Source organism: Dryobates pubescens, chromosome 11, assembly GCF_014839835.1.
Source record: "Dryobates pubescens isolate bDryPub1 chromosome 11, bDryPub1.pri, whole genome shotgun sequence".
Classification (NCBI taxonomy): domain Eukaryota; kingdom Metazoa; phylum Chordata; class Aves; order Piciformes; family Picidae; genus Dryobates; species Dryobates pubescens.
The window spans coordinates 4,685,126-4,712,361 of NC_071622.1; the positions used below are offsets into that span (position 1 = coordinate 4,685,126).

The 27,236-nt window shown below is 40.9% G+C and overlaps 1 protein-coding gene across 4 annotated transcripts in view; it reads left to right on the top strand.

Moving 5' to 3' along the window:
* The window catches only part of BEND5 (BEN domain containing 5), a 638,947-nt gene that overhangs the window by 600,926 nt on the left and 10,785 nt on the right, over nucleotides 1–27,236 (top strand). Inside the window, exons 1-3 of one of the 4 annotated variants that reach the window (XM_054164950.1) lie at nucleotides 4,270–4,854; nucleotides 19,808–19,941; nucleotides 21,624–21,999. In XM_054164950.1, coding sequence (XP_054020925.1) covers nucleotides 4,638–4,854; nucleotides 19,808–19,941; nucleotides 21,624–21,999 — 727 coding nt within the window. In that variant the 5' untranslated portion in view covers nucleotides 4,270–4,637. Of the gene's footprint in view, nucleotides 1–4,269; nucleotides 4,855–19,807; nucleotides 19,942–21,623; nucleotides 22,000–27,236 lie in introns of those variants that run through there. The other 3 variants (XM_054164948.1, XM_054164949.1, XM_054164951.1) reach the window with 3 other exon arrangements.

A 27,236-nucleotide genomic window follows, 5' to 3' on the forward strand; every position in this document is an offset into this window, starting at 1 on the left:
CTTTTTCTTTGGCCCTTGGTTTCTCCAGCCAGTCATTAACAGTGAAGAAAGTGCCTTCTCCAGTGGTCACTTTGGCTTAATCATTACCTTTTCATGCTACAGAATATACCAGCTGGGAAATAAGTCTCTCCTATGTGAATGGATCTGTAAAGTGTTCCTTAGGTTTCATTTCTTTGAAAGAATATTCTGTTAGGATGTGAGAGTTTAATTTAAGAGATGATTGATTATGATCCTCAGCCCTATGAAAGCTTAGATCACTCTCAGAATTTGGGACCAAATAGCTTTGTGGTGATGCCCTTCCTCTCTTGAGGCTGGTTTGAGGCCATAGAATTCTTACTACTTCATCTATGTAATCTAGGTTCTATTCTTTTGGTTTGGGTGTGCTTTGGAAAATTTATGTGGGCACAAATGATTTTTCATCCATTTTCTAGGACCATACAGGAACTGGACCTCTTAATTGTCTGTTTGAATTGTGTGTGTAATCACTGTGATGCTGTAAGAAGGGTGTGGTGAGAGTGCCTTGAGAGTTAAAAATGATTTAAAAATCTAAAGGGAAAAAACTCTCTGAAATGCCTGCTCTACTCTGTTTGTCTAGGTAGTAGATTCGCTTCTTCCAAACACTCTCTCTAACTCAAAATACTGCAAAATTTTATGTGACTTTAAGAAGATTCATTTATACCTAGAAAAGAGTTTGTCTTGAACTTTATCATAAGATAAAAATGAGATACTGTGGAACAGCAGTATCTTCTGACCACCCTGTTGATCATATTCTTGGTAAAAATTAACCAGCTTGTGACAAGATTGTATGTGTGTACAGAGACAAACCTTTGAACAGTCTTCAGTTCTTGTGCATTGTTACTCAAGTTATCCTTTAAGCTGTGGGACTTTAAATGCCATTGTTAAAGTAAATACACACTTACTTCAAAAAATTGCGACTATATCTCTCCTTCAGGGAACAGTTGAGCTTGAAAGCCATTGTTTAGGATATACAACACACTGCTTGGAGGATAAGTAAATTCACAGGAAAATAATAGTTTTCTCAACTGCATATTGAATATGTAAGGATTCCTAGCAGCAGTTTAGTGTGTGATTATTGCTGAGTGGTCAGGCAGTAGTGAGGCACCTCCACCTGAATGGTAAAACAAAATGGAAATGTCTTCATCAGTAGATTTTAAAATCAGTATAGTGTCCCTTGAGGGTATGGTATTAAATGTGAGAGTAATATGACTGATGAGCCTAAATTTAATGCTTTGCTGTGAAAGAGATTTCGCACCTGTGTAACTATTATTGGTAATATTAGTGTTTCATGTTGTATCTTGAAGTGAAAACATGAGTGTGCATATCAACAGAGCAGGCATCAGCTTTTGCTTTAACACCTTATTTTATTTTATTTTATTTTATTTACTTTTTGAGGAAAATACCAGCAGTAAAACACAGGTAGTGTTCCAGGAAACAGCCAATTGGGAGTGCCGTGAGGGCTGGGACTGTGTATTGTAGTTTCCTGAGTCTCAAGAGTGACACTTAAACTTTTTGAGCTGTGGTTTCATTTGTATTTTGAAAATATGACAATCTACTTCTTGGCAGGGTTGTGTTGTTTTTAAAAGGCAGGACTTGCTAGGGGATTTAAATCTGGTGAAGATTCAGTAATTTCCCTTAACAATGAGTTTAAAATCTACACCTTCAAAATAGCTGTACATCTTTAAACCTCAAGATAGCTGCAGTGTTAGAGCAGCTAGCTAGTAGAAATGGGGAGGGTCCAAATAAAGGAGTGACAATACCTGTGTGTCAATCTGTGCTTAAATGGATCTTTTTCTCAGCTCCCCCAGAACTGATTATTTATAGATTTTAAAGCCAGAAATTAACACTGTTCCTTGTAGGCAGAATAGCAATGTATGGGAACGTTATTAATTCTTTAGCATTGTAATGCCTTCTGGCTCAATGTCTGTGCTACAGACCAAGTGTAAACACCCATTTATCATCCCGACCCTTAATCTGTTCCTAAAAACATCCTTCAGCAGAGAACAGCCTTTCTAAAGGATTGGAGACCTTTATTTTGCTGCTGATACAAAGATCTTTACAACCTTTGCTGCAACTGAGCCTTGATACGCAAAATGTTGCAAATAGTAGTTTGGAGCATGCCTTTAAACAAAACCCAAACGAAAAACCCCACACTGTGATGCTAGCTGCCTTCATATGAAGGCTTCTAGTTTTCTTTCACTGGGGCAAGCACACCCAGGGCTCCTTGGTACCTGAAGAGATCTTTCCCCTTTCAAGTCAACCCAAATTTTGAGTCCTTAGCTTCTCTTAATTTCCCTTGTTATTTCTAGTTTCTCTGTGTTTCTGTGTTCCCTTTTCTCAACAGCAGTCTTAGATATTGTTGATAGAATCCAGCTGCTGAGGAGATACAATCCTGGTTCGAGAGAGTGTACCAAATCCCTCACTAGCCACTGAAGTTTGTGGGACAAAATTGTCCTTCATCTAATTTTAGCAGCATCCATGGAGTAATTACAGCTATCAGTCTGTCCTGTTGGTTCTGCAGCTCCTTCTACCTCCACTGTAACACGAGGTAGAAGAGATAGGCACTACAGCAGCTGTTAGTGTTTGATCAGCAACACAGTCTTTGCTGGAATTTATTTCCCTTGCAGCCTAGCTCCTAGAATACACTTGTCACCCATACTTTGTAGCAGGCTTGTATTTGCCTGTAATTACTCACCAGCCTGGTGATGCTTTATTGTTAACATAAAGTACTGCCACTTAAATCCCTGATCTGAAACTGAAGTATTTGCAGAACTCTATAATGGCAAAAATAATAAAGCTGCCATTATTGTATGGGAAGTTTACAGCTTGTTACTAAATATTTATATAAGCTTAACTATACCTGTATGCCTTCCTTATGCTTTCACATATTGCTTAAGAGACAAACACACTTCTGATGGGTGTTACTACAACTTTGATACTTTCATAGACTGGCTGAGGTTGGAAGGGACCTTGGAAGGTCATGTTGTCCAGCTCCTTGTTCAAGCAAGGTGACCAAGCCCAGTTTGTTGAGGATCATCTATAGATGGCTTTTGCATTGTCCCCAAGGATGGAAACTCCACAAGCTCTCTGTCAGTGCTCAGCCAGAACTATTTGAGGTTTGCCAGCTTGTGGTCTGTTCCTATGTATTAAGAAGTTTATAAAAGAGAACTATTTCAAACAAGTTCAGCATGATTAAAGTCAACTGTAATGGGTACAGAGAGTACTGCAAATGCTTAGGGATATGAAAACCAGAGAAGATGGTATATTTTTGTTTGCATTTGTGTTGGCTTTCTGCAAACTGAGAACAAGTGATGCCCCTCTCTGTTTTTTTGTGGGTGTGGTTTTGTGGGGCTTGGGTTTTGCTGCTGTTTTTGGTTTGGTTTGGGTTTACCTTTAAATCATCCTTCACATACTATTTTCCTGTTCCTAAGACTGATTGGGTAAAATAGACTTCAGCAATAGAAATGTGGATGAATTTGCTGTGAACAATAAGCACTGTTGCAATATTCTTTTATTCATACAGGAAGCTCAAAAATTGGTACTTGGTAGTTTACATGTCTCCAAATGCTTGGGAATTTGTGCTAAAAATGGCAGGGTCTCTATCCCCTGTTCTTACACACTTGCACAGAATTTCTCTGCTGTGCTGTTTTAGGGGAGGACAGGGTAGCGTTGTGTTCTGCTGGTTGGTACTGTTGAATCTAAGTGGTTCTGTGATGCCCTGAAGACCTTCAGATAAAAACAGATGTTCAGACTCATGTGATGCTTGGCATGCAAGTGTGGTGGTGGTGGTGCTTAGCCATACAGCATCTGGTCTCCTACCCTCATATGGCCACAGCCTCACATTGGTTCCTACGATCTCATCTCTGCACTCTTGACACTGGCCCAGGAGCAGACCTTAGTGTGCAGCAACAGTACGAACTGGGACAAGGTTTATTGCTTTGGAATGGGCACAAGATATTTTTAACTTGGAAAAAAAAGAGCCTCCTGAGGCCTTTAGGATGGGCTTGCACAACAGAACCCAGAGGCAAAGCACCTCTGCCAGGATACTATCAGCCTGCCAAGCCCGGCGATGCCGTAGCAAAACCTGAAGGGAGGACCCAGGTGCCTGGCGAGTACGGGCTGACACCCGGCCCTTCATACCCTCGAAAGCCTCTCGGCCAGAGGCACCTGCTCGCCCCGCCTTGCCGCCTCCACCAACACCCTTAGTAGTGGAGGTGTGATGCCACCCCTGGAGAGCCTGGGCAGGCCCGAGCTTGCCGGGCGGCGAGATGAGGCGAGCCCGTACCCCATGGAGACCGGGACACGCCCGGGGCCGCCGGAAGGGGTGTTTCCGCATGGGCCCGGGCGGGTCGAGGCGGGGGCGCCGAGCGGGGGCTGCTCCTCCCGCGGCCCGCCGCCGCCCGGCCGTGGCCCCCCTACCCGCCCCTCGCCGCGCGGCAGCCCGACTCGCGTCGCTCCGCGTTGGATTGCTCGTGCCTGCCCGGAGCTGGCGGCTGCCCGGCTGGCGGCGCGGCCAGGCGAGCTCAGCCGAGCGCAGAGGCGGATTTTGAGGAACAATAACAGAGCGGGGAGCGCGGGACTGGCGCGGCCGCCCCGCCCGCCCTCCCTCCCGCCGCACCATGTACGCCTTTGTGCGGTTCCTGGAGGACAACGTCTGCTACGCGCTGCCCGTTTCCTGCGTGCAGGACTTCAGCCCCACGTCCCAGCTCGACTTTGACAACCAGAAGGTGTACACGGTGTACCGCAACCCCGAGGAGGCGGAGGAGGACGAGGAGAGCCCCGGCGAGTGGGGTGACCGCCTGCTGCTCCACAAGGCCCAGATCCTGGCGCTGGCAGGTGAGGGCGGGCCGGGCCGGGCCGCGGGGGAAGGGGTGCAGGGGGGCCGGGCCGGGGGCAGCCCCAAATGCCGCCCCCTCCCCGCTGAGGTGGGGGAGGGAGGGAAGAGGAGGAGGGGAGGGGGCGGCATCGCGCCGACACATGCTCAGAGCCCGGGCGGCACATGGCGGACGGGGGTGGGGGGGTGCGGTGAGGCGAGAGGACGGAGATACTGAGTGTATAGGGGGGTCTTCTCCCCGCACCTTCCCGCACCACAGCGGGTACTAGGCGGCCGCAGGCCCAGGCAGGGCTCGCAGGGGGTGGATGTGGGGGTCCCACGGGCTGTCTGCTTCAGCCGGTCAGCGCCGCGCCTCTGCTCGAACTCTCAGGCGTGGTGTTCCAGTGGAGCGGCTTCCAAAACAGCACTGAGCCCGTGGTAGTAGTACCTGTCCCTTATAGTGGTGGGAAGAACCTAAAACAATAAGAGACAAACCACCCAAACAAAACCCACAACAAGCCAAAGTAAAGGTTTTCATGTACAGTGTATTTATAGTACATAGAGTCATTTATATACCTTTGCAGCTTGGCAGCATGTTGCCAAATTAGAGAGGTACTGGTTTATATCCACTTTGTTAGTTTAAGTGACTTCACGAATTGGAAGGCAGTAGTGGAACTAGACCTTTAAATACTAGACTTACTAAGCCTGGATTTGCCATGTTTGATTTGTTTCACGTTTACCTTACAACGGTATCTCTAGCTAAGAGTACCATTTAAAGAGATAAGCCCCCGTTTTGGCCATTTCAATAACCTCAGCCCTCGTGAGATAGTACTTCTACTATGTGTGTCCCAAAGTCAAGGCTCTTTGTCATCATGTTGCCTTGAAGTCTTCTTGTGGTTTCCTTGTAGCTACAGAAAACTTGTTGCCATAGTCAGAGTTCACATAAAAACAAATGTATCCAATTGCTGCCTCTAGTAGACTTGCCCAAGAGGTTGTTGAAAGGTAGGATTGACCATAGAAACGTTAGTCTGGGTAGTAAAGAGATCATTGGGTTCTGATCCTGGCTTGTCCACTTGGGCAGAAATACTGGTTATGCCTGTTTTCCCAAATATGGAATGGTCTTGAAAGGCTCTGCTGCCTAGTATAGTATTCTGAGAAGGTAGTGCTGAGTTCTGGTCTCTAAATAGAGTAACTTGGTGTCAAAGTCTCATAAAAGTAGTATTTTTGAATGTTATTTTTAGTTCTGAAAACAACAGTTCCTGAACCAGTTCAGCCTGGTGGGGGGTCTGTTTGATCCCTGACTCTGACAGTGACTTGTACCATTATCCTGTTTCCAGTAATGGCCATAAATGGATGCCTGGGAAAGGAAAGAAAGAAAGAAAGAAGGGGGGAAAAAAAAAAAAAAAGGGGGGGGGGGGGAAAGGAAGAAGAAGAAACAGGCAGTCATATATGTAATTTCTTTGTAAAGCTTTTCCAGTTTCTGAGTATTCATAATTCCAGGTGTTCGGGACTAATAAGATAGCCTAGCAGAGGAGTGGATTCTCCTGCACAGTACCACAAAACCTTAGCCAGCCTGTTTTGTCTGTCCCCTCTTTGTTGCAAAGGGGTGGGTGGGGGGAGAAATGGTCTATGAAGTATTTCTTGCAAGTTAGCTGTCACATCCATGGAAGACAGTGGTGTCAGCATTCATGGTTTGCTTGACCTCTTCTCAAGGTTGGAGTTCACTTGCCTCTTTCTCACTGGGGAACTGCAACAGCAGTGCCTTTTCTGTTCCTCATGTTCATCTCAATGTAACTGAAGTGTTTCAGGGAAATATTAATTAATGGGCATTTTGGTCATATGGTGAGCCTCCCAAGTTGCCTCAGTTTTCCAGCAGAAGGTGCATCTACTTTGTCTGTTCACTTGTTCCAGGCAGTCTGTAGGTACTCAAGAGAAGTGCTTTTCTGTTCAGTTTTCCTTTGTTTCATCTTGCTTGAACCAGAACAAACCAATATATGTTGTTTCCTCCAGAGAGCAAGACTTGTTACCTGTATTAGTGGTTTGCACTAATTGCTCCCCAGAGATTTGAATTTCTGCAGGAAATTCTCCTGCTGAGCCAGGAACACAAAGAAACATGCTGCTATCTTTATTACATCCGTCACATCTCAATATATCTGACTAGATCTGTAATTTATGTGCTCACCTGAACACCAAATGGATTCTTACTTTTCTGACTCTTTCCACTCTGCATCATGTAGAAATGCCATCATTGAAATAAATATATGTCATATACAAAAGTTTACTTACTTTTGAAGTTGTCACTTTCTCACCAAAATGTTACTGTTGGTGCTTGGTTTTATTATAGTTAAAAACCTTAAGGAGGAAAGTTGATCCCTAGCACAATTTTTGGTTATAGCAACCAACTCTTATTTAACAGCTGATGACAACTTTTTGTTGCAGCAGCATTTCACATAGGCTAGCATGTAACTGTTAAGTTTAATGGATTACAGCTTGCTTATTCATGAGGTAAATAACGTGTACAAAATTGCTTTTATCTATAAAATATACATAGCTGAGTTTGAATTTTTGGAAGGAACCCTTACCTGCACAAATTAGTACTTCAGTGACTTTCTGAATTTACTGCTTTGATCCAAGGATTCCCCATTAGGAGCAGGCTGCAGGATCAAAGTCATGGTATAGATATTAAATTAAACAACAGAAAAAAGAGCAAGGGGTTTAAATGTCATCTCCCTTTTGAGCTTGCACGGTATTCTTCTGCTGTTTGAATGGCACCCATTTTTCTTACATTGATTTAACAAGGCTGCTCAAGTAAGCAGAGTTGTACCTATTTATATATCTATTCATGATCAAACACTGTCCATGCAGTGGGAGTTAATCATAGTCTGAGAAACAGATCCACTTGGCTTTCCTTTGTAGTGACCTAAAATAAAGGAGGAGCAGAGGAAGAACAGTTATAAAACTCATATGAAAGTCATGACTTTTTCTTTTGAAGAGGCTTCCTTTTCTGTTTAAAGAAATTTATATCCTTTTCAAACTTCTACCTATGTAAAGGAGGAGTTCACACAGGGCTAAGTATGTGTTCGTGCATGTAGTACAAAGGTTTATTGTAAAGAGTTCATGAAACAATTGTCCTTATTTTAAAGAGTCTGGGAGCAATTCTTTGATCCTTTCTGGCAAGTTTGGGTGGTTGGAAGCCCATGCACTTATGAGGAATATTGTTGCTGCAGAGAGGAGAGCACTGCTGGAATAGAATAAAATAGAATAGAATTAACCAGGTTGGAAAAGACCTTTGAGATCATTGAGTCCAACCTATCATCCAACACCATCTAATCAACTAAACCATAGCACCAAGTGCCCCATCCAGTCTCTTCCTAAACACTTCCAGTGATGGACAAATTTAAAACCAAAAAGAGGGAAATGCAGAGGGTATGCTCAGAGCATTGAGTAATTGTGTAGATTTGGTGTGTTGAGGAGATAAATACTACCTTCTTTTGAATACATCTGTAAGAAGTAGTATTGAAGCTGGGTGATAGCTAACTGAGTGTCTGTATGCTTTTCTTGTGTCTGATTGCATATGATTAGGAGCTGCTGATAGTGGTGGCATGTGCTGATCTAGGAACCTTTGACTTTTGAAAAAGTTAGCCAAAGCTAGGGCTCAGACTAGAAAGGTTAGCCCTGCATTAAGACAAATGTAGTTCTTCAAGCCATAGAAGGTGTATTCAAATGTGTGTTTTGTGCCCTAACAAGTTCAAAATTTGCTTATCAGGCAGCTGATAGTATGTAGTCTAAAGGAATAATTTTATTTACCTCTTGAATGGAAAATACATCTGAACATATGAGAGTTTCACTGTGTAACAGCTTTCTGAGGTGACGTGTTAACTCGTCTGTCTTGTTAAGAATACAAAAGTAGTAAAAGACAAGTTTGAGTCTTTCTGATTATCCCCACCCTTCCTTTTTATCCTTTTCTGTCCTCAGGATTCTGAAAAGCTGTTTTTCTGGTCCCTCTACTTGAAAAACATGTGCCACTTGTAAATTTTGACTCTAGCAGCACTTTGTCCACAGGCATATGCAACTTATAGAAGCTCGCATGATTCTTAAATGGCCCTGTTGGAGCCTTTTCTTGCTTTGTAAAATGTTGTTCGGTAGAATGAACTGAGGGTCAGGGACTTTTTGAAGTTCACTGCTTCAGGCTATGTTTGTGAACAAGTTAATAGTGACTATCTTCTAATTGGAGGCATTGTTTCCTGACTACAGTAAATAATTATTCTCTTTAGCTTCTACCCTCAACATTTACCACCTACACAAATCATAACCAACACGTCTCCATCAGATTCTCACAGCAATTCCCCAGCTACTACAGCAGGCATACTAATACCTGTGTGCATCCTTATTCATGAAATGTTAGACTCCACCTCTTATTGAAATAGATTAGCTGATGTTTTAAATCTTTAAAAGCCTGTGCAGCTCTCGGTGAGGTTATTTGCCCTGTATTTCAGAAAGACACAAAATATCCATTCCCAGAACAGTTTTAAGTACAATGATTCTAGTACTGAGTTTTGAGTAAGGTCAAGGTTGGATGCACACTTAAGAAGTTGAAGCAGGCTTTTTCTCTATGGATAATGAATGAAGGAAAGACCCTTTGTCAGGTACAGGTGAAAATTTGCAAGATGAGATTTATAAAGAATATTAAAACTATAGGGTAGGAAGTTGCCTTGATGTGATGTGTAGCATTAACTTAAAGCTTTTATTGTTATTTTGATAGGCTGGTGCTTCTTTGTGTGTTGTTTGTTGTGGTTTTGGGGGTTTGTTTGTTTGTTTTATTATTATTTCCACCTTCCACTGTTCAGATAGCTTGGGGAATTAGAGCAGGGCACAGCTGGGGCCACAATGTACCCAGGCACCATCCCCTGTTCATACACAGTCCACATGGTGTGTTTCCTTTCCCAGGGCAGTCTGCAGACTGAATGAACTATTGTGGTAGGGACAGCATTTGCTAACTCTTTGTTCCTAGAAAGCTCTCGGTCTATCCACTGGCATGATGTGCAACTCAAATGCTGTGACAGGGACCTGAGGGAAAATGGCACCAGGAAAAATATCAAAATGCCTGCAACTGCTTGTTGAGTGATCCCAAGTGTTGCCCTAAGTAAACGAGTGCCAGGAGGAGGTTTTAGGAAACCTTCCAGTAGTGGTTCCTCACAGACACCCTTTGGTGGTTTTTCTTTTTCTCCTGGAATAATCATGGAGTACCTGTGGATAAGCTTGTGTGTCACTGCCCTTGAGCAGCAACTACACTGCTTCGCAACTGTGCTATCAGCTTTACCTGTGCATTGGGTCTTGCCAATGCAAGTGGCTGGCTGTGGCCTTGGGGAGAAATTAGCTAATCAGGTTAGGTAGTGCTGTTTGAAAGACAATTTTGTTGTGTAGTTTGTTTATTTTTTAAAAACCTTTCTGCTACGATATTTGAGGTGCATGACCCACTTTGTCAGATGCTACTGCTGTGTTATCCTTTCACCAGGTGAAAAATTGGCTGTATGCAGAGGTCCACCAAATAATCCTGTCTAACAGTGTAGGTACATCACATTTTAATTCAAAGCACACTTCTTCTGCATGTAAGCCATTCCCTTTATTTTCAGATCTTTTAAGATGAAAGGTGTTTTTGTTGTTTGGTTTTGGTGTGTTTTGTTTGGTCTTGGGTTTTTTGTTGTGGGTTCCCCCCCCACCCCCCCCTTCTAAATTCCTACTATAGGAGCATATCTGGGATATGAAGGGCTTATACAAAGGCACAGGTTTTGTTGTTTTATTTTGGTGTCATTCTGTTTGTTCATCACTGAAGTCTTACTATGCCACCTTTGTGTAGATCTTAAATGGCAGCAACAACAACAAAACAAAATTCTTGGAACTTTTTAACTGCCACTGGTGAGTAGTTGCTTGGAGTAACCTTCCTGATAGCGGTGGTGGTTATGTGTCATCAGCAGGTTGAAGTGCCAGCAAAAAGGAATTACAGAGCTAGGATGTGGCAATGCAAGATTTTGCCCTTGTGTTTAATTTTCTCTTTTATTTTATTTTATCTTTCCATTGTTTTGGAAATAAGTCCCTTTTTTTTTTTTTCAGTCTTAAACCTTTCTCAACAACTTGCTTGTCCCTCAATTACATTTGGGTTTTGCTTCACCCTACAGACAGAAGTCACTTATTTTTATGACACAAAGACAGCGCAGGTGACCTACAATGTTGTTATTTCTCTTGGTCATAGTACCTAAAACTGCCACACTACATTGCACCACATAACATCAGTTATGCTTGTAAATGTATAAATTTAACTATGATACAGTAATAGTATGCAAGTCAGGATTTTAATGAAATTGACTTCAAAGATAGTATGGTATATGGTAGCCATGGTAACTAACACTAATTACAATATGCTAAAATCTTCAGGAGAGTCAGGAGAGGAGAAAATGTAAGTTAATGTTTTTGTTTTCATAATTTAACAGTAGAATTCTTTTTTATTCTCCCCCACCCCCCTTCCCCCTGTCACAGATTGCCTATGTGCCAGTTAGTCAATTATTTCCTCTTTTCTTTTTTTTTTTTTTTCTTTATTCTAAAAAAGGAAAATCTTTAAAAATAGTAGAGGCTGAACCACATTGTAATTTTGGGTTGTAAACTGAAAAACGCATAAATCTACTCACTGTTTCCATAGCAAGCTCATTCCCCGAGCAGAAATAGTTGAGGCAGCTTCCTGAAGTGTTCCCTGTAGGCTGCTGCTTTATCTGCTGAATACTGGTAGGCAATGTCTCCATGACTTTGTGGTCTTTGTGGTCACAAAATCATAGAATCAATAAGGTTGGAAAAGATCATTGAGTCCAACCTGTCACCCAAGACCTCATGTCTACTAAACCATGGCACCAAATGCCACGTCCAATCCCCTCTTGAACACCTCCAGGGACAGTGACTCCACCACCTCCCTGGGCAGCCCATTCCAATGGCTAACAACTCTCTCTGTGAAGAACTTTCTCCTCACCTCGAGCTTAAACTTCCCCTGCTGCACTTTGAGACTGTGTCACAGTATCACAGTACCACCAAGGTTGGACGAGACCTCAAAGATCATAGAGTCCAACCTGTCACCACTGACCTCATGACTAGACCATGGCACCAAATGCCACGTCCAATCCGCTCTTGAACACCTCCAGGGATGGTGACTCCACCACCTCCCTGGGCAGCACATTCCAATGATGAATGACTGTCTCAGTGAAGAACTTTCTCCTCACCTCGAGCCTAAACTTCCCCTGGTGCAGCTTGAGACTGTGTCCTCTTGTTCTGGTGCTGGTCATCATAAGGTTTTAGTCCCAGTATAATGTTACAGTAACATACAGACTGGTCAGGGCAGCCAGACTGCCACATTGTAGCTCTCTTTAAATGAAGTTTTGAGCTTTTAAACAAAGAAATAAATTTTATTCTAAATAGCTTTTTTTTGGTCAACTATTTGTCACATTCAGACTTTTGAAAAATAGTTCCAATAGTTGAATTTTATCTGTAGATGCAGATTAAAGATTTAAAGGATAGCCTTTTAACATCCTGCTTGTTTTCAGGGTTTCGTCTTTTTAATTTAATGATAATAGTGTATTTGTTTCAGAAAGGATTGAGTTGTTCCATAATAGCTATAATCTTCTGTTTGACACGTTCAGAGTATTGTACAACTATTAACAAAACTGCACAACACTTCAGTGGGGTAAATGGGAGAGTAAGATGGAAAGGTTGAGTTATTCAAGGTCAGTATTTAAGTAAATATTGGATCCAGGATTAAAATTATCTTCAGTCTTGCGAAGAGCATGATTTCCTGTTTCTCAGCATATCTTCTCTCTGTGTGATCAGCCAACTCTACCAGTTTCTGCTGCAACCAAGTACCCTTCTAATACCACTAAAAGTAAAATGGAAAGGAGAGGGTGCTGATGGAGGAAAAAAAGAACAATAATTATTTTTTGCTGTAATAGTTTTGAGCCATGTTGCTTTTTTGGTTAATTATTTTTGAAGAGAGGTTGTATCATCTTCTGAATTAAGAAACAGATTTCATATTAATAATAGAAATTGAAAAGGAAGATGAATTTTAGTGTTCCTTGCAGCACAGAGCTGGCTTATGTCTGGGATGATAGTAAACTGGAACAATCTGCTAATAAATGAACATGTGCAAAAGTGGATTGTTGCAAAGTAGTTGAATACCTTCGTGTGCATTAGAAATTTGACTACAAGTGGGGGTCCAGATCAATAACTCTCTCTCCTAGCAGTATTAAACTGAGTATCTCTGCTATTCCATTAGGGGAGATGTGGGGATTCTGACCTCAGCATTTGTTCTCTCAGTAGCTGGTGCACTAATTTGTTTTTTGTGAGAGCAGCACATGTCCATGCCCTGTGAATTTACCTGTTTTGTTGTTTGTTTGGGGTGTTTTTTTACTGTATTGAATATTAATGAGGGAGAGCCAGTCTTGATGCATGACTTCGGGCAGAACTTATGAGGTAGAAGTTGATTATGTAATCTATCCTCTGCTTTTGTGAGAGTTTGGCTCCTCAATCTTTCTCTTCCTTCTTTAATGCCTTCGTACAAAACAGGTGTGGCTTTCTCTCCATCATCAGTGAAGAGCCTCGATTCAGGCTTCTGGCACATCATCTGTCTTCCTTCTTGTCTCTAAACCTGTCAAGCAGTAGTTTAAGACCTTTCTATCTTGCCTTTCCCCAATTTGATTAAGAATTATATTCACCCTGTTGCTTACTCTTAATTGAAATTCACTTCACAAGATTTAATAGCCTTTTTGTCCAGTTCCTCAAGAGCATGTCTTCACCTTCACATGCTTATTGGCCCTACCTGTCACAGCGTTACTTGGTATGTTGTTCTTCTCTGATTCCTTTGCTTACTCTTTTTTGCTCTGAAGATATTCTTTTAAGTCACTTGCTTGTGTGTTGTTGTTGTTTTCCTTCCAAGGAAATGCTGCAGAACTATTTAGTTCTTACATTTTGGGGAGTGATACTATCCCAGATGATGGCAACTCTCAGTTCTACCTTTGTATTCCTAACTTCCTCACTTAGATTTGTTGTCAGCTTCCCTTTCTGACATCCTTCAGCTTATGCTTAGTGTGCTCCAGTGCTTTTGATTTTTATAGTGGGAAAGGGGAATAGTCTTTTCTGTCATTCTGCACCCCAAGTCTTGTTGTCTCGTATTTCATCTGCTTGTTGCTTACACTAAGCTTTGCCTTTCTGTCCAAATAAATATTCTTCATGTAGTGAATTCACCATGCCCTTTGATTATTTCTGAAATCCTTTTTTCACTCTGTCCTTCCACAGAGCTCTTCTCTACTCTGAGAGAAAAAAAAAATAAAGTGTGAAAGCATGCAGTAAATGATACAATCCAGTTCCTGAACAGCATGTGCCAGCACATGGTTGACCCTTCCTATGCACATACTTCCTCCTTTTGGCGGCATCAAGTTTGGTGGCACCAGTCCTCTTCATATAACTTCTGCATTTTTACTGTTCTCTCTTTTCCTGTGTTGTCTGTAACTATCATTCTGAGTTGTTTCTTCTTTGCTAGTAGTCTTGATGTCAGTGTTCTACTAGCTTAGAGATGGTTTTTATCAGATAATTTTTTTTCCTTTGTGTCCTGAATATTTTCAGAGCCTGCAGGATCACTACATTTTCTGAAATCTGTTCTGTTCTTCCTGTAGAAATCCTTCTTCAATCTTTGTCTTAAATTAACTGAGAAAGTCATTAGCAATTTTTTCCTCCCAGTGTTAAATAAACTAGATGGCTTTTTTTGTTGTTGTCGTTGGCATGTTGTTTACCTTCTCAGTCGCTGCAATATTGATTGTTGTTTGTTTGTTTTTAAGTGACACTTTAGGAATCTGTGCCCTGTTGTGCTTGGTGTGTGTATTTGCTTTGAAGCACCAAGTACACCTTTAGTTGTGTTTTTTTTTTTTTTCCATTGGTTCTAAGTGTCTTTTACTTAATGAACTGTAACTGATGTCCTACCTACTGAGGCAGGTGACATTACCTGCTCTGCAGAAGCAACCTGGCTACATCAGCAGCAAAGCAGTTCAGTGCAGCAGTGTATGTGGAATCTTGTACAGGTGTTGTCCATATGTGTTGGGTATATGCCTGGAGATGGGAAGGGTGATGGTAAATTTTTTTCATCTGTCAGAGTATCATTTTTCACAGAGGGTGGAATTTTTTTGAAGGCTTAAGGGAAGGATGGATTTTGCTCAAGGTTCTTTGGTTTTGTTACTCTGAGATTTATGGCATTGCCAAGCCCCTTATTTGGACTGATCCCAGACCTGCCATCCCTCATCCATTTGGAGTGCAGAGCTCTCTTCGTATGTTTCTCCATCTTTTACTTAAAAGCTGGAAAAAATAAAACAGCATTTGAATATTTTGGAAGGCATTAGATTCCTCAATCCTTACTTCTAAATTAAAAAGTAAGGAATGTTTTAAAGAGGCTTTGAGATTTCCATAGTTTTAGTCTGCATCCCATGACAGGGTTTTCAGTTTTAAGCCCACAAAGACATTTCTTCACTTGAGTTTAACCAACTCAGTTTCTGCCCTGCTGAAGTCACTTGGTCTGACTCAGTTCCCTGCCATAATAGATCTAAACCTTTTGGCCTGGATCCAGCCATTCTAACAGTGAAATGAAAATGTGACTGAAGAAAACATTCCAGGAACACATTATCCTTTTCTAGTTGATACAGATTCTCTAATGCAGGGCTGCTTTTTTGGCTTTTCCTTCTTTCTGCATTGCTGAGGCCAAATGTCTTCCCAGCCACTTGGAAATTTCTCAGCAGTTCACTTTCTTCTTACTACTCAAACAACTTTGGTAGGTGGCTGTATGGGAAGAGGTGCTATCATGTGCCCTATTATGTGCTCTTGAGCCCTTCAGTACCTTGTGGACTTGACTGGCAAGATCTCTCCAAGTCTGACCTTTTGCCGGAGTGCAGTCATTCCAGCATGTTTCATACTGTATCTTGAATCACAAAATGCCATGTTCTCTGGCATTATGGCAACTGTGCACAAAACCAGTTTTTCCTAATTTATGTGTCTTCCAGAGTGTCAATGCTGTCTATTCATGTGTCATCCTTCTGCCCAGTGTATTTTGTTACAAGTACCAAATTAGGTGTGTTAAGTGCTAGTTCTCAGGAGCTAGTGTCCATATGCAGGAAAAAACAGACACAACTTTATGACAGTCTGATCATAGCCACCTAAGGAAAGGCACCGTTTTTAACTTGTAGCAAGTTTTAAATGACTGGGAACAAAGTCCAGATAAATTATTTGGGCTGCCGCGAAATGAGGCTTGTGAGCTACCTTTCTACATCAGCCCTTCTTAGCCTGTTCTGTAGCTTCGGGCTCTCAATTGCTGTTTGTTCAGCCATTTGGTTCATATCCTGGTTTTATTCTGGATCAAACTTGTCCATGTTTTGCTTTTTGCAGGATTCATTTGTACCTGTCATTGTAGGCTGGCACAACAATGGACATAAAATCTGTAAGAAGAACTGCTCTAAATGCATGTTCATGTTTCTCCTCTCTCTCCCTCCCACCCTTTCCCAAATTCCATTAATATTTACAGAACAAGAGCCAGTACTCCAGCATTAGCCTCAAATTCAGAATGAGTTTTTTCTGGCTCTGTCTCTAACTAATGAAGAAGACAACAAAGGTTAGAAATGCCTTCTTTTTTTTTTATTATTAAAAAAAAGAAAGAAAACAAAAGGCCTTTTCACATCCACACACTGGACTAATTGTGTTAGGTGGAAATAGGCTTACAAAGAGCAGAGTACATGTAAAGAAAATACTGCATGTATTGTTGTTGGAAGGCAGAGGAATGTAAAATTATTTGCTCACTGACTGAACTTTAATTTACATAACTCATTTTCACCATTGTTTCTTCAAATGTTGTGTGAGGAGAAAAAAAACTTACTGGTTCATGTACAGGATCTGAAAGTCAAATGAAGACATTAGCCAAACATGAAAGAGAACCTTGTTCATAGTTATACACTAATGTGTACAGATGTACAAACTAAACATTTGTGAGGGGGTGTATAAACAAACTTATAACTTCAGTGAAGTTTTGCAAACATAAATTTCAGAGGCAAACAGAGATTGGGAGGGAAGTGGAGAGAAGGATGAATTCAGCTGATTTGCACTATTTCCTTTGACCCCAAGCTGAGTATTTTCTTTAATTGCTGTAGTTCAGTGCATAATGTGTTCTTAACCTTTATAAATTGACTTAGAAACAAAAAGCCAAAATAAAAAGATAAATATTTCTGTTCTTCCAAATTGTTTTAACTTGTTTTATTCATTGGAAAGTATTTGCTGACTTTCACTGTACTCTGCACGTGCACTTACTCTTCTGTGACCCCTTCCCACGAGTGTGTCAAGTATTGCGTTTCCCTGACCATGGGAAGGATGGCCAGATTCTTTTTTTCAGTTTGCATGGAGTTCTGGCTACTGGTGACCTCAGATAGTTGCCAGCAGACAATTTTTGCAGCAATGTGAAGTAATTGAATTGTGTCCATCTTGTCGTGAGGCCAAGGGTTATTTCAGAGCGTAGAAACTGAACTGCGTTCTTTAAGTGCAGGAGTTCATCTGCATGCTGTGGAAGATGATTTGGCAAAACAATCCCAATAGGCTGTCTCTACAGTATGCATGTACTGCTCTTCCTCTAAGGAATTATGAGAACATTCCTTAACCAAGGTTTCCTCCAGATAGCCCAAAATATATAGTCACAGAAAAAGGGTTGCATTTGGTATGGGGTTTTTTGTCATTCGGTATGGACTTGCTTATTCCTAAATGTCTATCCTTTCAAGAAACTACCAATACCCATCAGCCTGTCCATTAGTCTGTAAATTTGTGTTCTTTTCTAAGAAGGGCTCTCATTTTCTTCTTGTCTCTCTGACAGTAGAATTGGGTTACCTCACATTTCTGATGAACCTACATTTTCCAGATAAATGAAAACGTAGGGCTTTATTTTTTCAAAACTGAAACAGTTGAATTGCCTTTTTGTTTTACTGGGATAAGCATCCCTGATGCTCTGGGGAATGGAGAATGATCTAAAATAAGCCTAGCTAGTTTTTGTTGTTTATCTGTTTCTTTTTACATCTGCCTTAGTATTTATTGCTACCATCTGCATTTCATTTCAGGTTGTCTAATGTCTTATTCTGCATGTTCTGTGCCTATTCTCTTTACATAGCCTTGGGCTGTAATATCACCATTTGCCTACAAGAGATCCATTTCTATCTGTAACAAAATGAATTGCATTCATCTGTGTAATTCATTTCTAATGAATGCGTTGCTCCTCATTAAACAGTGATTTACCTTTGTTTCCCTTTTGTGCACTGTCAACACTAACCATTTTGAAGTCCTGTGGAGAGATGCTAATTTGAGAAAACAAAAGTCAGTGCAACAAAGCACTCACAAATGCCATCCTCATTGGCACTTTCAAAAATATTCATGGGACACTTTGTGAAAAACAGTTTGCAGGTGGATAACATGATTCAAAATGTTTTCTTAATTGTAAGATTTTGGTGTAGAATCATCATAGAATCAACCAGGTTGGAAAAGACCTCAGAGATCATCAAGTCCAACCTAATACCTAACACCTCGTGACAACTAAACCATGGCTTCAAGTGCCACATCCAATCCTTTTTTTAACACCTCCAGGGACAGTGACTCCACCACCTCTCTGGGCAGCACATTCCAATGGCAAATTACTCTTTCTGGGAAGAACTTTCTCCTCACCTCCAGCATAAACTTCCCCTAGTGCATCTTGAGACTGTGTTCTGTTGCTGGTTGCCTGAGAGAAGAGACCAACCCCCACCTGGCTACAACCTCCTTTCATGCAGTTGTAGACAGCAGTAAGGTCTCCCCTGAGCTTCCTCTTCGCCAGGCTAAACAGCCCCAGCTCCCTCAGCTGCTCCTCACAGGGCTTGTGCTTGAGACCTCTTGCCAGCCTTGTTGCCCTTCTCTGGACACGTTCAAGTATTTCAATGTCCTTCTTACACTGAGGAGCCCAGAACTACAAATAGTTAAGGTGCATTGTTCCTTGTCAGTGGCTTGAACAGGTAGCTGAGCTTGTGAATCTTTTAAGACCTTAACTGCTCTACAAGACTTTTATAGATCACAGAAACGTTTAGAGAACTATACTCTTGATACCCCATCCCCTCTGCACCTTTTCAAGTATAGTAAAATATTTCCATCTTATTTTCAGAATAATGTTATTAAATGCTTTGTTTTGAGAGGTGTTTCAGACTTGAAAATATTTAACGTAATTTTTTAAGGAGATTCAAAGATTAGTGCAAGGCTTTGAGTACCTACAGAAAAGGGATTAGTACCATTAAGTAATGAAATAGGGGTCATGCAGTAATTTTGCTGCAGGATTTCTTAATGCCCTTTCAACCTTTCCCACAGCATCCCCTTCTCCAGCCTTGCACTCTGCAGAACAGCAGAATCTGCTATGTGTGCAAATAGATCTAAACAGATCTGGCAGATGATGGTTAGAGCACAGGATGAATTTCCAAGTTTATTTTTTCTTTTAAACCAAAGCAGAGTTTGAGCTGCAACAGCAGATTATGAATATGAAAACACTGTTGGTAAACAGAAATCAATACAGATGAGATTTAGGAAACAGTTTTATTCACAGCATTTGTATCTCACGTTTTAGTGACAGTACGAGCTATTCATTAGTGCCTTTGATCACTCACATGGATTCAGCTTGGGATTTTAGTGTTTATTCTTTTGTTTGGACAGATTGAAACTCTAGAATTGTCTGTGGGCATCAGTTGAGTTATGCCATGGATTAATTTGATCAGAGTATTATGAGGGGATTGAAGTATGGGCATTTGGATTTTTCTTTATTTTGATCATCTTTTTTTACTGATTTTGTCTAACTCATGTAGTATTTGGAAGTAAGAACACTGATTAATATAACAATTTTATTTTTAATATGCATTTTAGAGGACAAAACTGACCTTGAGAACAGTGTGATGCAGAAGAAAATTAAAATCCCCAAACTCTCTCTCAATCATGTAGAAGAAGCTGGGGAGGTTACAGATTATGGGGAAGAAGATGCGGAGCTTAGACACAGTAAGGTACTGAAGTTCTTTCCTTTTTTTTCCCCTCTTCTTTTATATTTTTTTTTCTCCTTTTTTCCTTTTTTTCCTGGGGTGGAGAGGGAAGTGTTTTGGTTATGTACAGATGTCATAGCTTAAGAATTCCAGGCCCGCTTTCGATCCCTTTAAAACACTGTTTGTTAGAATGGGGTCAGATTCTGTCAGAGGCGGGTTAGGGGTTTTCAAAACCTGATTTACATGCAATCAAACATTTTCCTGTTTATACTGTCTGTACTGTTTAATTACCATTTGAGATTTTTGGAACAATGCTCTTACAGTTTGGCCCAGAGTGCTTTAAAAGTCAGTCGTTACATGAATGTTGAGCAGCTGTTCTTGGTGGCCCTCGTGACCTATTCCGCTCTGCTTTTTTGGAACTGGAAGGGATGCTCTCGAGATTTCCCAGCTTCAGCAGTGGGTGAGAAGGCAGATTGACAGGACTGCATCCCTGCCTTCTAACTGCCAACTGCCCTTTTAAGTCCAGACACCAGAAACCCACTATGTAAACGTGTTTATTTTTTTATATCAAATGATTTCTTTAAAAGTCTGCCAGCCCTCAGAATAAAATACTGCTGTGTGGTTTCATGTGTTTTGCAGCTGAAAGAATTGCACCAGTAGGTTTCTTTATGGTGGGCCAGCAAATTTGTAATTTTTACTTCTTTATGTTTGAACATGCATGTAGCCAACATAACAGCAAATAATCTTCTTTTCTGCCACATTAATTATGTGTGCTGTGATATGGAAGCTGATGGTGTCAGCTTCTTGTCTCTAACCTGTGAGCTACATGTGCTTTCTTTGGAGTTGCTTGGAAGTTCAAATGCGTTTTCCATATCCACCTAATAAAACTTACTGCCTTTTACCCATACTGTCACATTGTAATACCACTGTTCAGGGCCCAGGAAGGACGTGTGCTTGGTTTGTGCAGATGACTGAAGGCAAGTTTCTGTTGAGTTCAAAGGACAAGAAGCCTCTGTAATGCAGTACTAATACTGAAGAAATCAGTTGATGAGAGAGATGTGGTTGGATGATGCATTCTGTCTCAAACTTCTGTATTTCCGTTTCCCTTTCAGCGTTTGCTGTTAGTCTTAACTCAGTCACTTTCATCAGGCATTGGGGTGAATGGACTAGAGAAATGGTCAGAGAAAGTTTTGTTTCCCAAAGTATAGGAAGGACAAGCACTCTGTTCACAGACTGCTTTTTATGGTATGCCACTTTCAGCTCTGATGTTGTTGAAGGTAACAAATGCAGCACATTCTTTGTCTTACCAGACAATCAACTGATGTCAGAAATCTGTATGTTAACCTTAAACCTAGGAAAAGAAATCCAGATCTACATTTTATCTACAAACAAATTAATTACCTTTATCTATGGAATCAAGTGGCCTATGTACATTGAGTTTGCAAGCGTTGCAGAAAGGCAGGCCTCTAACTGCCTTGAAAGTTTGTATGAGCATTGAGCTAAACCATGTGTGCGTGACAGTTATGATGTATATCCATAAGAATCTGTTAGGCAAATAGCTTTTGCAGGCGGACTTTGTCTTGGTTTCTTTGGAAAACAAGGATATTAACAGATCCCAAGTTTGTGGAAGTTTAATGTTACTACATCTTACTGCTCTCCTAATTTTATTTTATTTTTTAAATTTTTGTTTATATTGTAACATGCAGAGACAAGATGGAAGGAAACAAAGTGAAGGTACACACAAAAGCATTGAAGCAGTTGTTGCTCGCCTCGAAAAACAGAATGGAATGAGTCTCAGTAGTACTTCCAGCCCCGAAGAGGTTTTTATGGAGGCTTCAGAAGGCATGAACAACATGGACGATGCTGTAGTTCCTCGGATTCTGTATGAAGAATTGCTGAGGAGTTACCAACAGCAACAGGAAGAAATGAGACACATTCAACAGGAGCTTGAGAGAACGCGGCGACAGCTTGTGCAACAGGCGAAGAAGCTAAAGGAGTATGGGGCACTCGTGTCAGAAATGAAAGAGCTCAGAGACTTGAACAGGAGACTCCAGGATGTACTGCTTCTAAGACTAGGTAGTGGTAAGTGCCGGACTTAAATGGGACTAGTTTTAATGAATTTTGCGAGTGTGATCAATAGTAACGGAAGCATATTTGAAGAATAGCAGTGGTTGTTAAACTGGACATTGAATGTTAAAAGGGTTTCCTCCTATGGCTGTACAATGTGTCGAATTTGTATGCTATGTATGTCTGGGTTTTCCTTTAATGATAGTAGAGGTCTTTGTGCCGGTATGGTTGAATCAGAGTTCCATTTTAAGCAGCTGTATTTTAAAGAGTCTTTGACCTTCCAGTATATGCTGAAAAAAGATAATAAAGCATCATCTTCAGAATATACCAATATGTTCCAGTTCAAAGAGGAGAAAAGAAAAAGAAGAATGAAAAGGTAGTGGAATGACTATTTGGGCTAAAACTATTTTATTCTCTTCAGTTAGGGGTTTTGTTTTTTGTTATGTAAGCGATTGTGTTACCTTCCATTTTCTGCCCCCTCTTCCCATTAGTAACTCATTAGAATGTGATATACTCCTGAACCTCATAGCAGTGGCTTTAAACAGCCATGCTATCTGAAAAATAATGGATTGTTAAAGAAAAAAGTTTGACATTAGCGTCCCTTTAATCAACGTTTGTTAACAAATGCAGGTTTGTGTAATTTGGGTTTAAAATTTAAATACCACGAGTCAACTTCTCCTTTGTTTTGGTTTATAAGAATTATTTAACCATTATGTTGGAATAAATGGGAAAAAAATAATAATAAAAAGTTCATCCTTTGCATTGAAGATGGTACTCCTGGAATACCTTCAAATATCTTACCAATTTTACATTCATTTGCTATTAGAGTGTAGTACTGTGTGTTGAAGACTTGCTCGGTGACTGAAACTCGGTTAAAATTTGTGCATCCAAACTTAGCATGCTGTTTCTTATGTCTGCCTTTGTGTATCTGAAAACTTAATTTTTGCATGTAAATTGGATATTGGCCCTTCTACCTGACTGAGAACGAGTGCATGCAATTTGCATGTGGGTCTGAGCTACCTTCACATACAAACCTGAACCCAAGAGCATGTGCCTGTGTTGTAGCATGTGTTAAGGTGTGCCCGCAAGTTTGGCGCCAGGTTCTCGAAGCAGCATCTGATGATTTAAACTGGGTGTTTGATTGTGAATGCTCATCATTGTTACACTGTGCATAATTAAAATGTCATTACTTATTATAAACATTCTACTTAACTTTCTTAATAAAATTAAATAGGCAAGGTTTCCACAGTCTGAAAAACATGATGTGGTTGGCAGGAGATTCCACTGAGCTTTCTAAAATTTTCCTTGGATGGAAAGATGTTTCTTCATCTGCAAGTAGTTAGCTGGAATTTATGTGATTGGAGCACCAGCCAGATGTTAGCAGGCAATGGGGCTGAACAGCATAAAATACCAATTTACTTGGTAGACTTGACAGCAATTTGAGTGGTGAGACCAGCAATGAAATGAAGACAGCTTCTGAATTGTCTCATTTCTTTCACTTTAAGGAAGAAGGGATGCATATTTTTGCTTAAGTCAAATCAAGAAGTCTTGGAAGAAGAAAAAAGAAAGGAAGGGGGGTGGAAGAAAAGGGAAGGAAAAAAAAAAGAAAGAAAAGAAATAAAAAATCCTAAAGGGAAAAACTTGCTGGTAAAAATGCTGAATCTTCTCTGGGCTTGAACTTCTTTTGTATCGGTCTGGCACCTGCTTTACAACTGCAAATAAATCTCGATTGTGTTGAACACAAGTTCTTTTAATTTAATCGCATACCTGGACAAATGTGAACTATAGTTAACCTCCAGAAAATTCCCTTGTTGTTGTTACTTGCATGGAAAGTCTCGTGGATTACAAAGGTAGAATTTGGTCCCATCGGCTGAGGTTGTGTGTTTCCTCAGACTCAGTGTATTAACTGCTGATAACTCTTGGTTTCCCTGAGGCCTCATTCACAGCAGAGAAACAACCAGATTCTAGAAAGCTCAGTACAAAATCCATGAGTGATTAGAAAGGGAAACATCTTCAGAAAATTATAAATTGGAGAGTCTGACGACAGTATGAAAAAATGCTGCTTTTAATCAAGAAATAGATATGTCAAAACTTCTTTAGGCCTCCTTACTTTTCCAGCTTATAAATGAGATATGTTTGGATATTTGAAGAAGCCATGAAAACTGTTCAGAAAATAGATTACGGCCTGAATTCATCTTCAGTTGTTGCAGTGATCTCTTAAACATGGAGTTTTGAATTACATGTAATTTATGTTACGCTGCACTTCTAGCAGGGTGGACTTAATGCAAACTAATTGCAATGCTGTTTCACCTTAGAGACTTCTGATTTCTTTGCATGAGATGACAGCTGTTTTGTGCTGATGAATTGCAGCTGTGGGAAATGCGTGCCTGTTGCCATTTTAAACTTGCAGATCAAATATTGCACAGCCTCTTGAGCTAACATGCAGTCAAGTATTTGGTCTCCTAATTTCCCATCAATGTGTTTATATCAGTGATAAGTCAATGTATTCTGCTTTAAACCCAGGCCTTCATCTCTGCCACAAAACTTGAGCCACTCTTGTGGGAAGAGTGAGGTTCTTAATGTTCCACATGGTGACTTTGAATTGCTCTTTGTTTTAGAAGAGCCTTGAAAGCAGATGTGGCAAATGACAGTAGTGAAATCAGTACTGATCCATGAGGATACACTGAAGCTGCTTTTATGATTTTGGTATAGTGTTTTCCCACAGACCCTGCCAGGGAGGGCTCTAGGGACCAGATCAGTGGGGGAACATGATCACTGTCCTGAAAAGAGGTTACTGTATCCCTCATCTGAGCCTCCTGGAGGAATGTGTGTATCCAAAGCATCTCTTCCTTTACCTACTTCAGGATCAGGAAGCCCTGCAATAGTAGGCCATTGCAGTTTATCTTTGTTCTGTTGTACCTGAGAACACACTAATTTACCTTGTTTTTATCAATAGAGTAAGGTGATTTGGAGAATTAAATCACTGAGTCGTTCCCTGTAGGCCTAACTTTAAATAGTCCTTGATTGCCAAGGATAACAATTTCAATAACTTCTTAAAAAATTAATTGCCTCCAGGGTGAGATCTGTGTGGTTTACTGTGGTTGTATGTGGCCAGAAGTAGTGAAGTTCTGTCAAGAATAATGTTTGGGTGTTGTTTGCCCCCTGATAAATACTGCAGTACTGTATTGCTAAGATTAGTATTTCTCTGAAGTAAGTGAGTATGTTCACTTTCATTCAGAAACATCCATTCATGAACACGTACACAGCCCCCAAAGTGGTTATTTTTAATCCCAGTTTAATTTCAGTGATACAGTTTACAGTGTCTTAAGACTGACACCAGGATAGGGAGGATGAAATACGGTTTGTGTTTTGCCACATGTGAGGAACTACTATTATTCGGCTTTTCTGGATTTGGCTGGCTTTTTGCTGTTAACGAAGTCCAAGTTTTCAATCAAGTACAGGTATGGAAAGTACCATACATACAAAATGTCACTACATCTCAGACTATATTGTTCTTTTCACTTAGATTCTGGTAGACCTTGTGGAAGAACAGTTTACTGCTTACAAATGTATGATGACCACTTTATCAGTTATTTTGGCCTATGTACTGATTTTTGAGTCTCATGTGATGGTGGTGAAATGAAGCCTTCTTCCTATTCATCCTGCATACAAAGTTACTGGCCTCTTGGATATTTTGGAACCTTTACAGTCAACAGGAGAAAGATTTTTGCAGTAGAAGATTTGTTTCTTTTTTGTATTCTGAAGAATCACTTTTTTTTTTTTTTCCTTTTGTGATCCTTCTTACATAAGGAAAATCACAGTGAAGCCTTTAGATAGTGGTGTGTATATATATATACTTTAACATACTCATCTTATTTGAAATAAAATGCAGAGTGTGGAAGCTAAAGAGAGAGAAAACTGGTGGAGCATGGTGCATGGTAAATTGGGCACACAACTCCTGTTAGCAGTAAGGCAATAATGCAGGTTGCATGTCTAACTCAAAACATGCCAGGTTCAAAGTATGGTCTTCAGCAGCTGAGGAAAGTAGCTGTGAAGACTACTTGGTTAGAGGCAGGTTTCTGTCGGGTAAGAAGATAAAGAAAAACAAACAAAGATATTTTAAAGGCTCTCTGTTGGGCATGTCTAAGCAAGCACTAAAGCATGAATTGTGATGGACTTTATTCCTGACATCTTAGAGCTTTGGCTATTGTGGTCTTTGATCAGCTGTTTTTCTTGGCAAATGCTGGAGACCAAATCCCAGCTGTGTCCATATATGACTATAAACAAAACAGTGTAAGACTTCTAAGACTGGGAGCAGTGGTGGACATAGTCAAGCTGTGCTGCCATGCAGCAAGACTTAGGTTGGAATGCTGAGTAGAAGAGAACTTGCTGAAATTCAGCAAGGGCAAGTGTAGAGTCCTTCACCTGGGGAGGAATAACCCCATGCACCTATACAGGTTAAGGGTTGACCTGTTGGAAAGCAGCTCTGTGGAGAAGGACCTGGGAGTCCTGGTGGACAGCCACCATGAGCCAGCATTGTGCTCGTATGACCAAGAAAGCCAGTGCTGTCCTGAAGTGCATTAAAAAGAGTGTGACTAGCAGGTCATGGGAGGTTCTCTTCCCCATCTCTTCTGCCTTGCTGAGACCACATCTGAAGTACTGTGTCTGGTTTTGGACTCCCCTGTTCAAGAGACAGGGAACTACTGGAGGAAGTCTGATGGAGAGTTGCAAAGTTGATTAGAGGATGGGAGCATCTCTCTCAGGTGGAAAGACTGAGAGACCTGGGACTGTGTAGCCTGGACAGAACTGAGGCTGAACCTTATCAATGCTTATTAGTATCTGCAGGGCAAGTGTATAGAGGATGGGACCAGTTAGTGCCCAGTGAATAGGAGAAGAGGCAGTGGGCACTAGCTATGACAAAGGAAGTTCCTCCTAAACATAAAGATGAACTTTAGTTTGAAGGTGACAGAGCACTGGAACGGACCAGTCTGCCCACAGAGCTTGTAGAGTTTCTTTTTTTGGAGACTTTCAAAACCCTCCTGCCCCCATTCCTGTGCAACCTGATCGAGGTGAACCTACTTTAGCTGCGGCTTTGGACTGGGTGATCCCCAGAGGGCCCTTCCAACCCCTACCATTCTGTGATTCTGTAGTTAGAAACCAGTGAAAGTGTTTAAACTGAGCTAAACATTTCCTTCAAGGAAGAAGGTGGTTGTACTTGGGTGTCTTCCTCAAAGTGACTTTCAAAGTCTAAG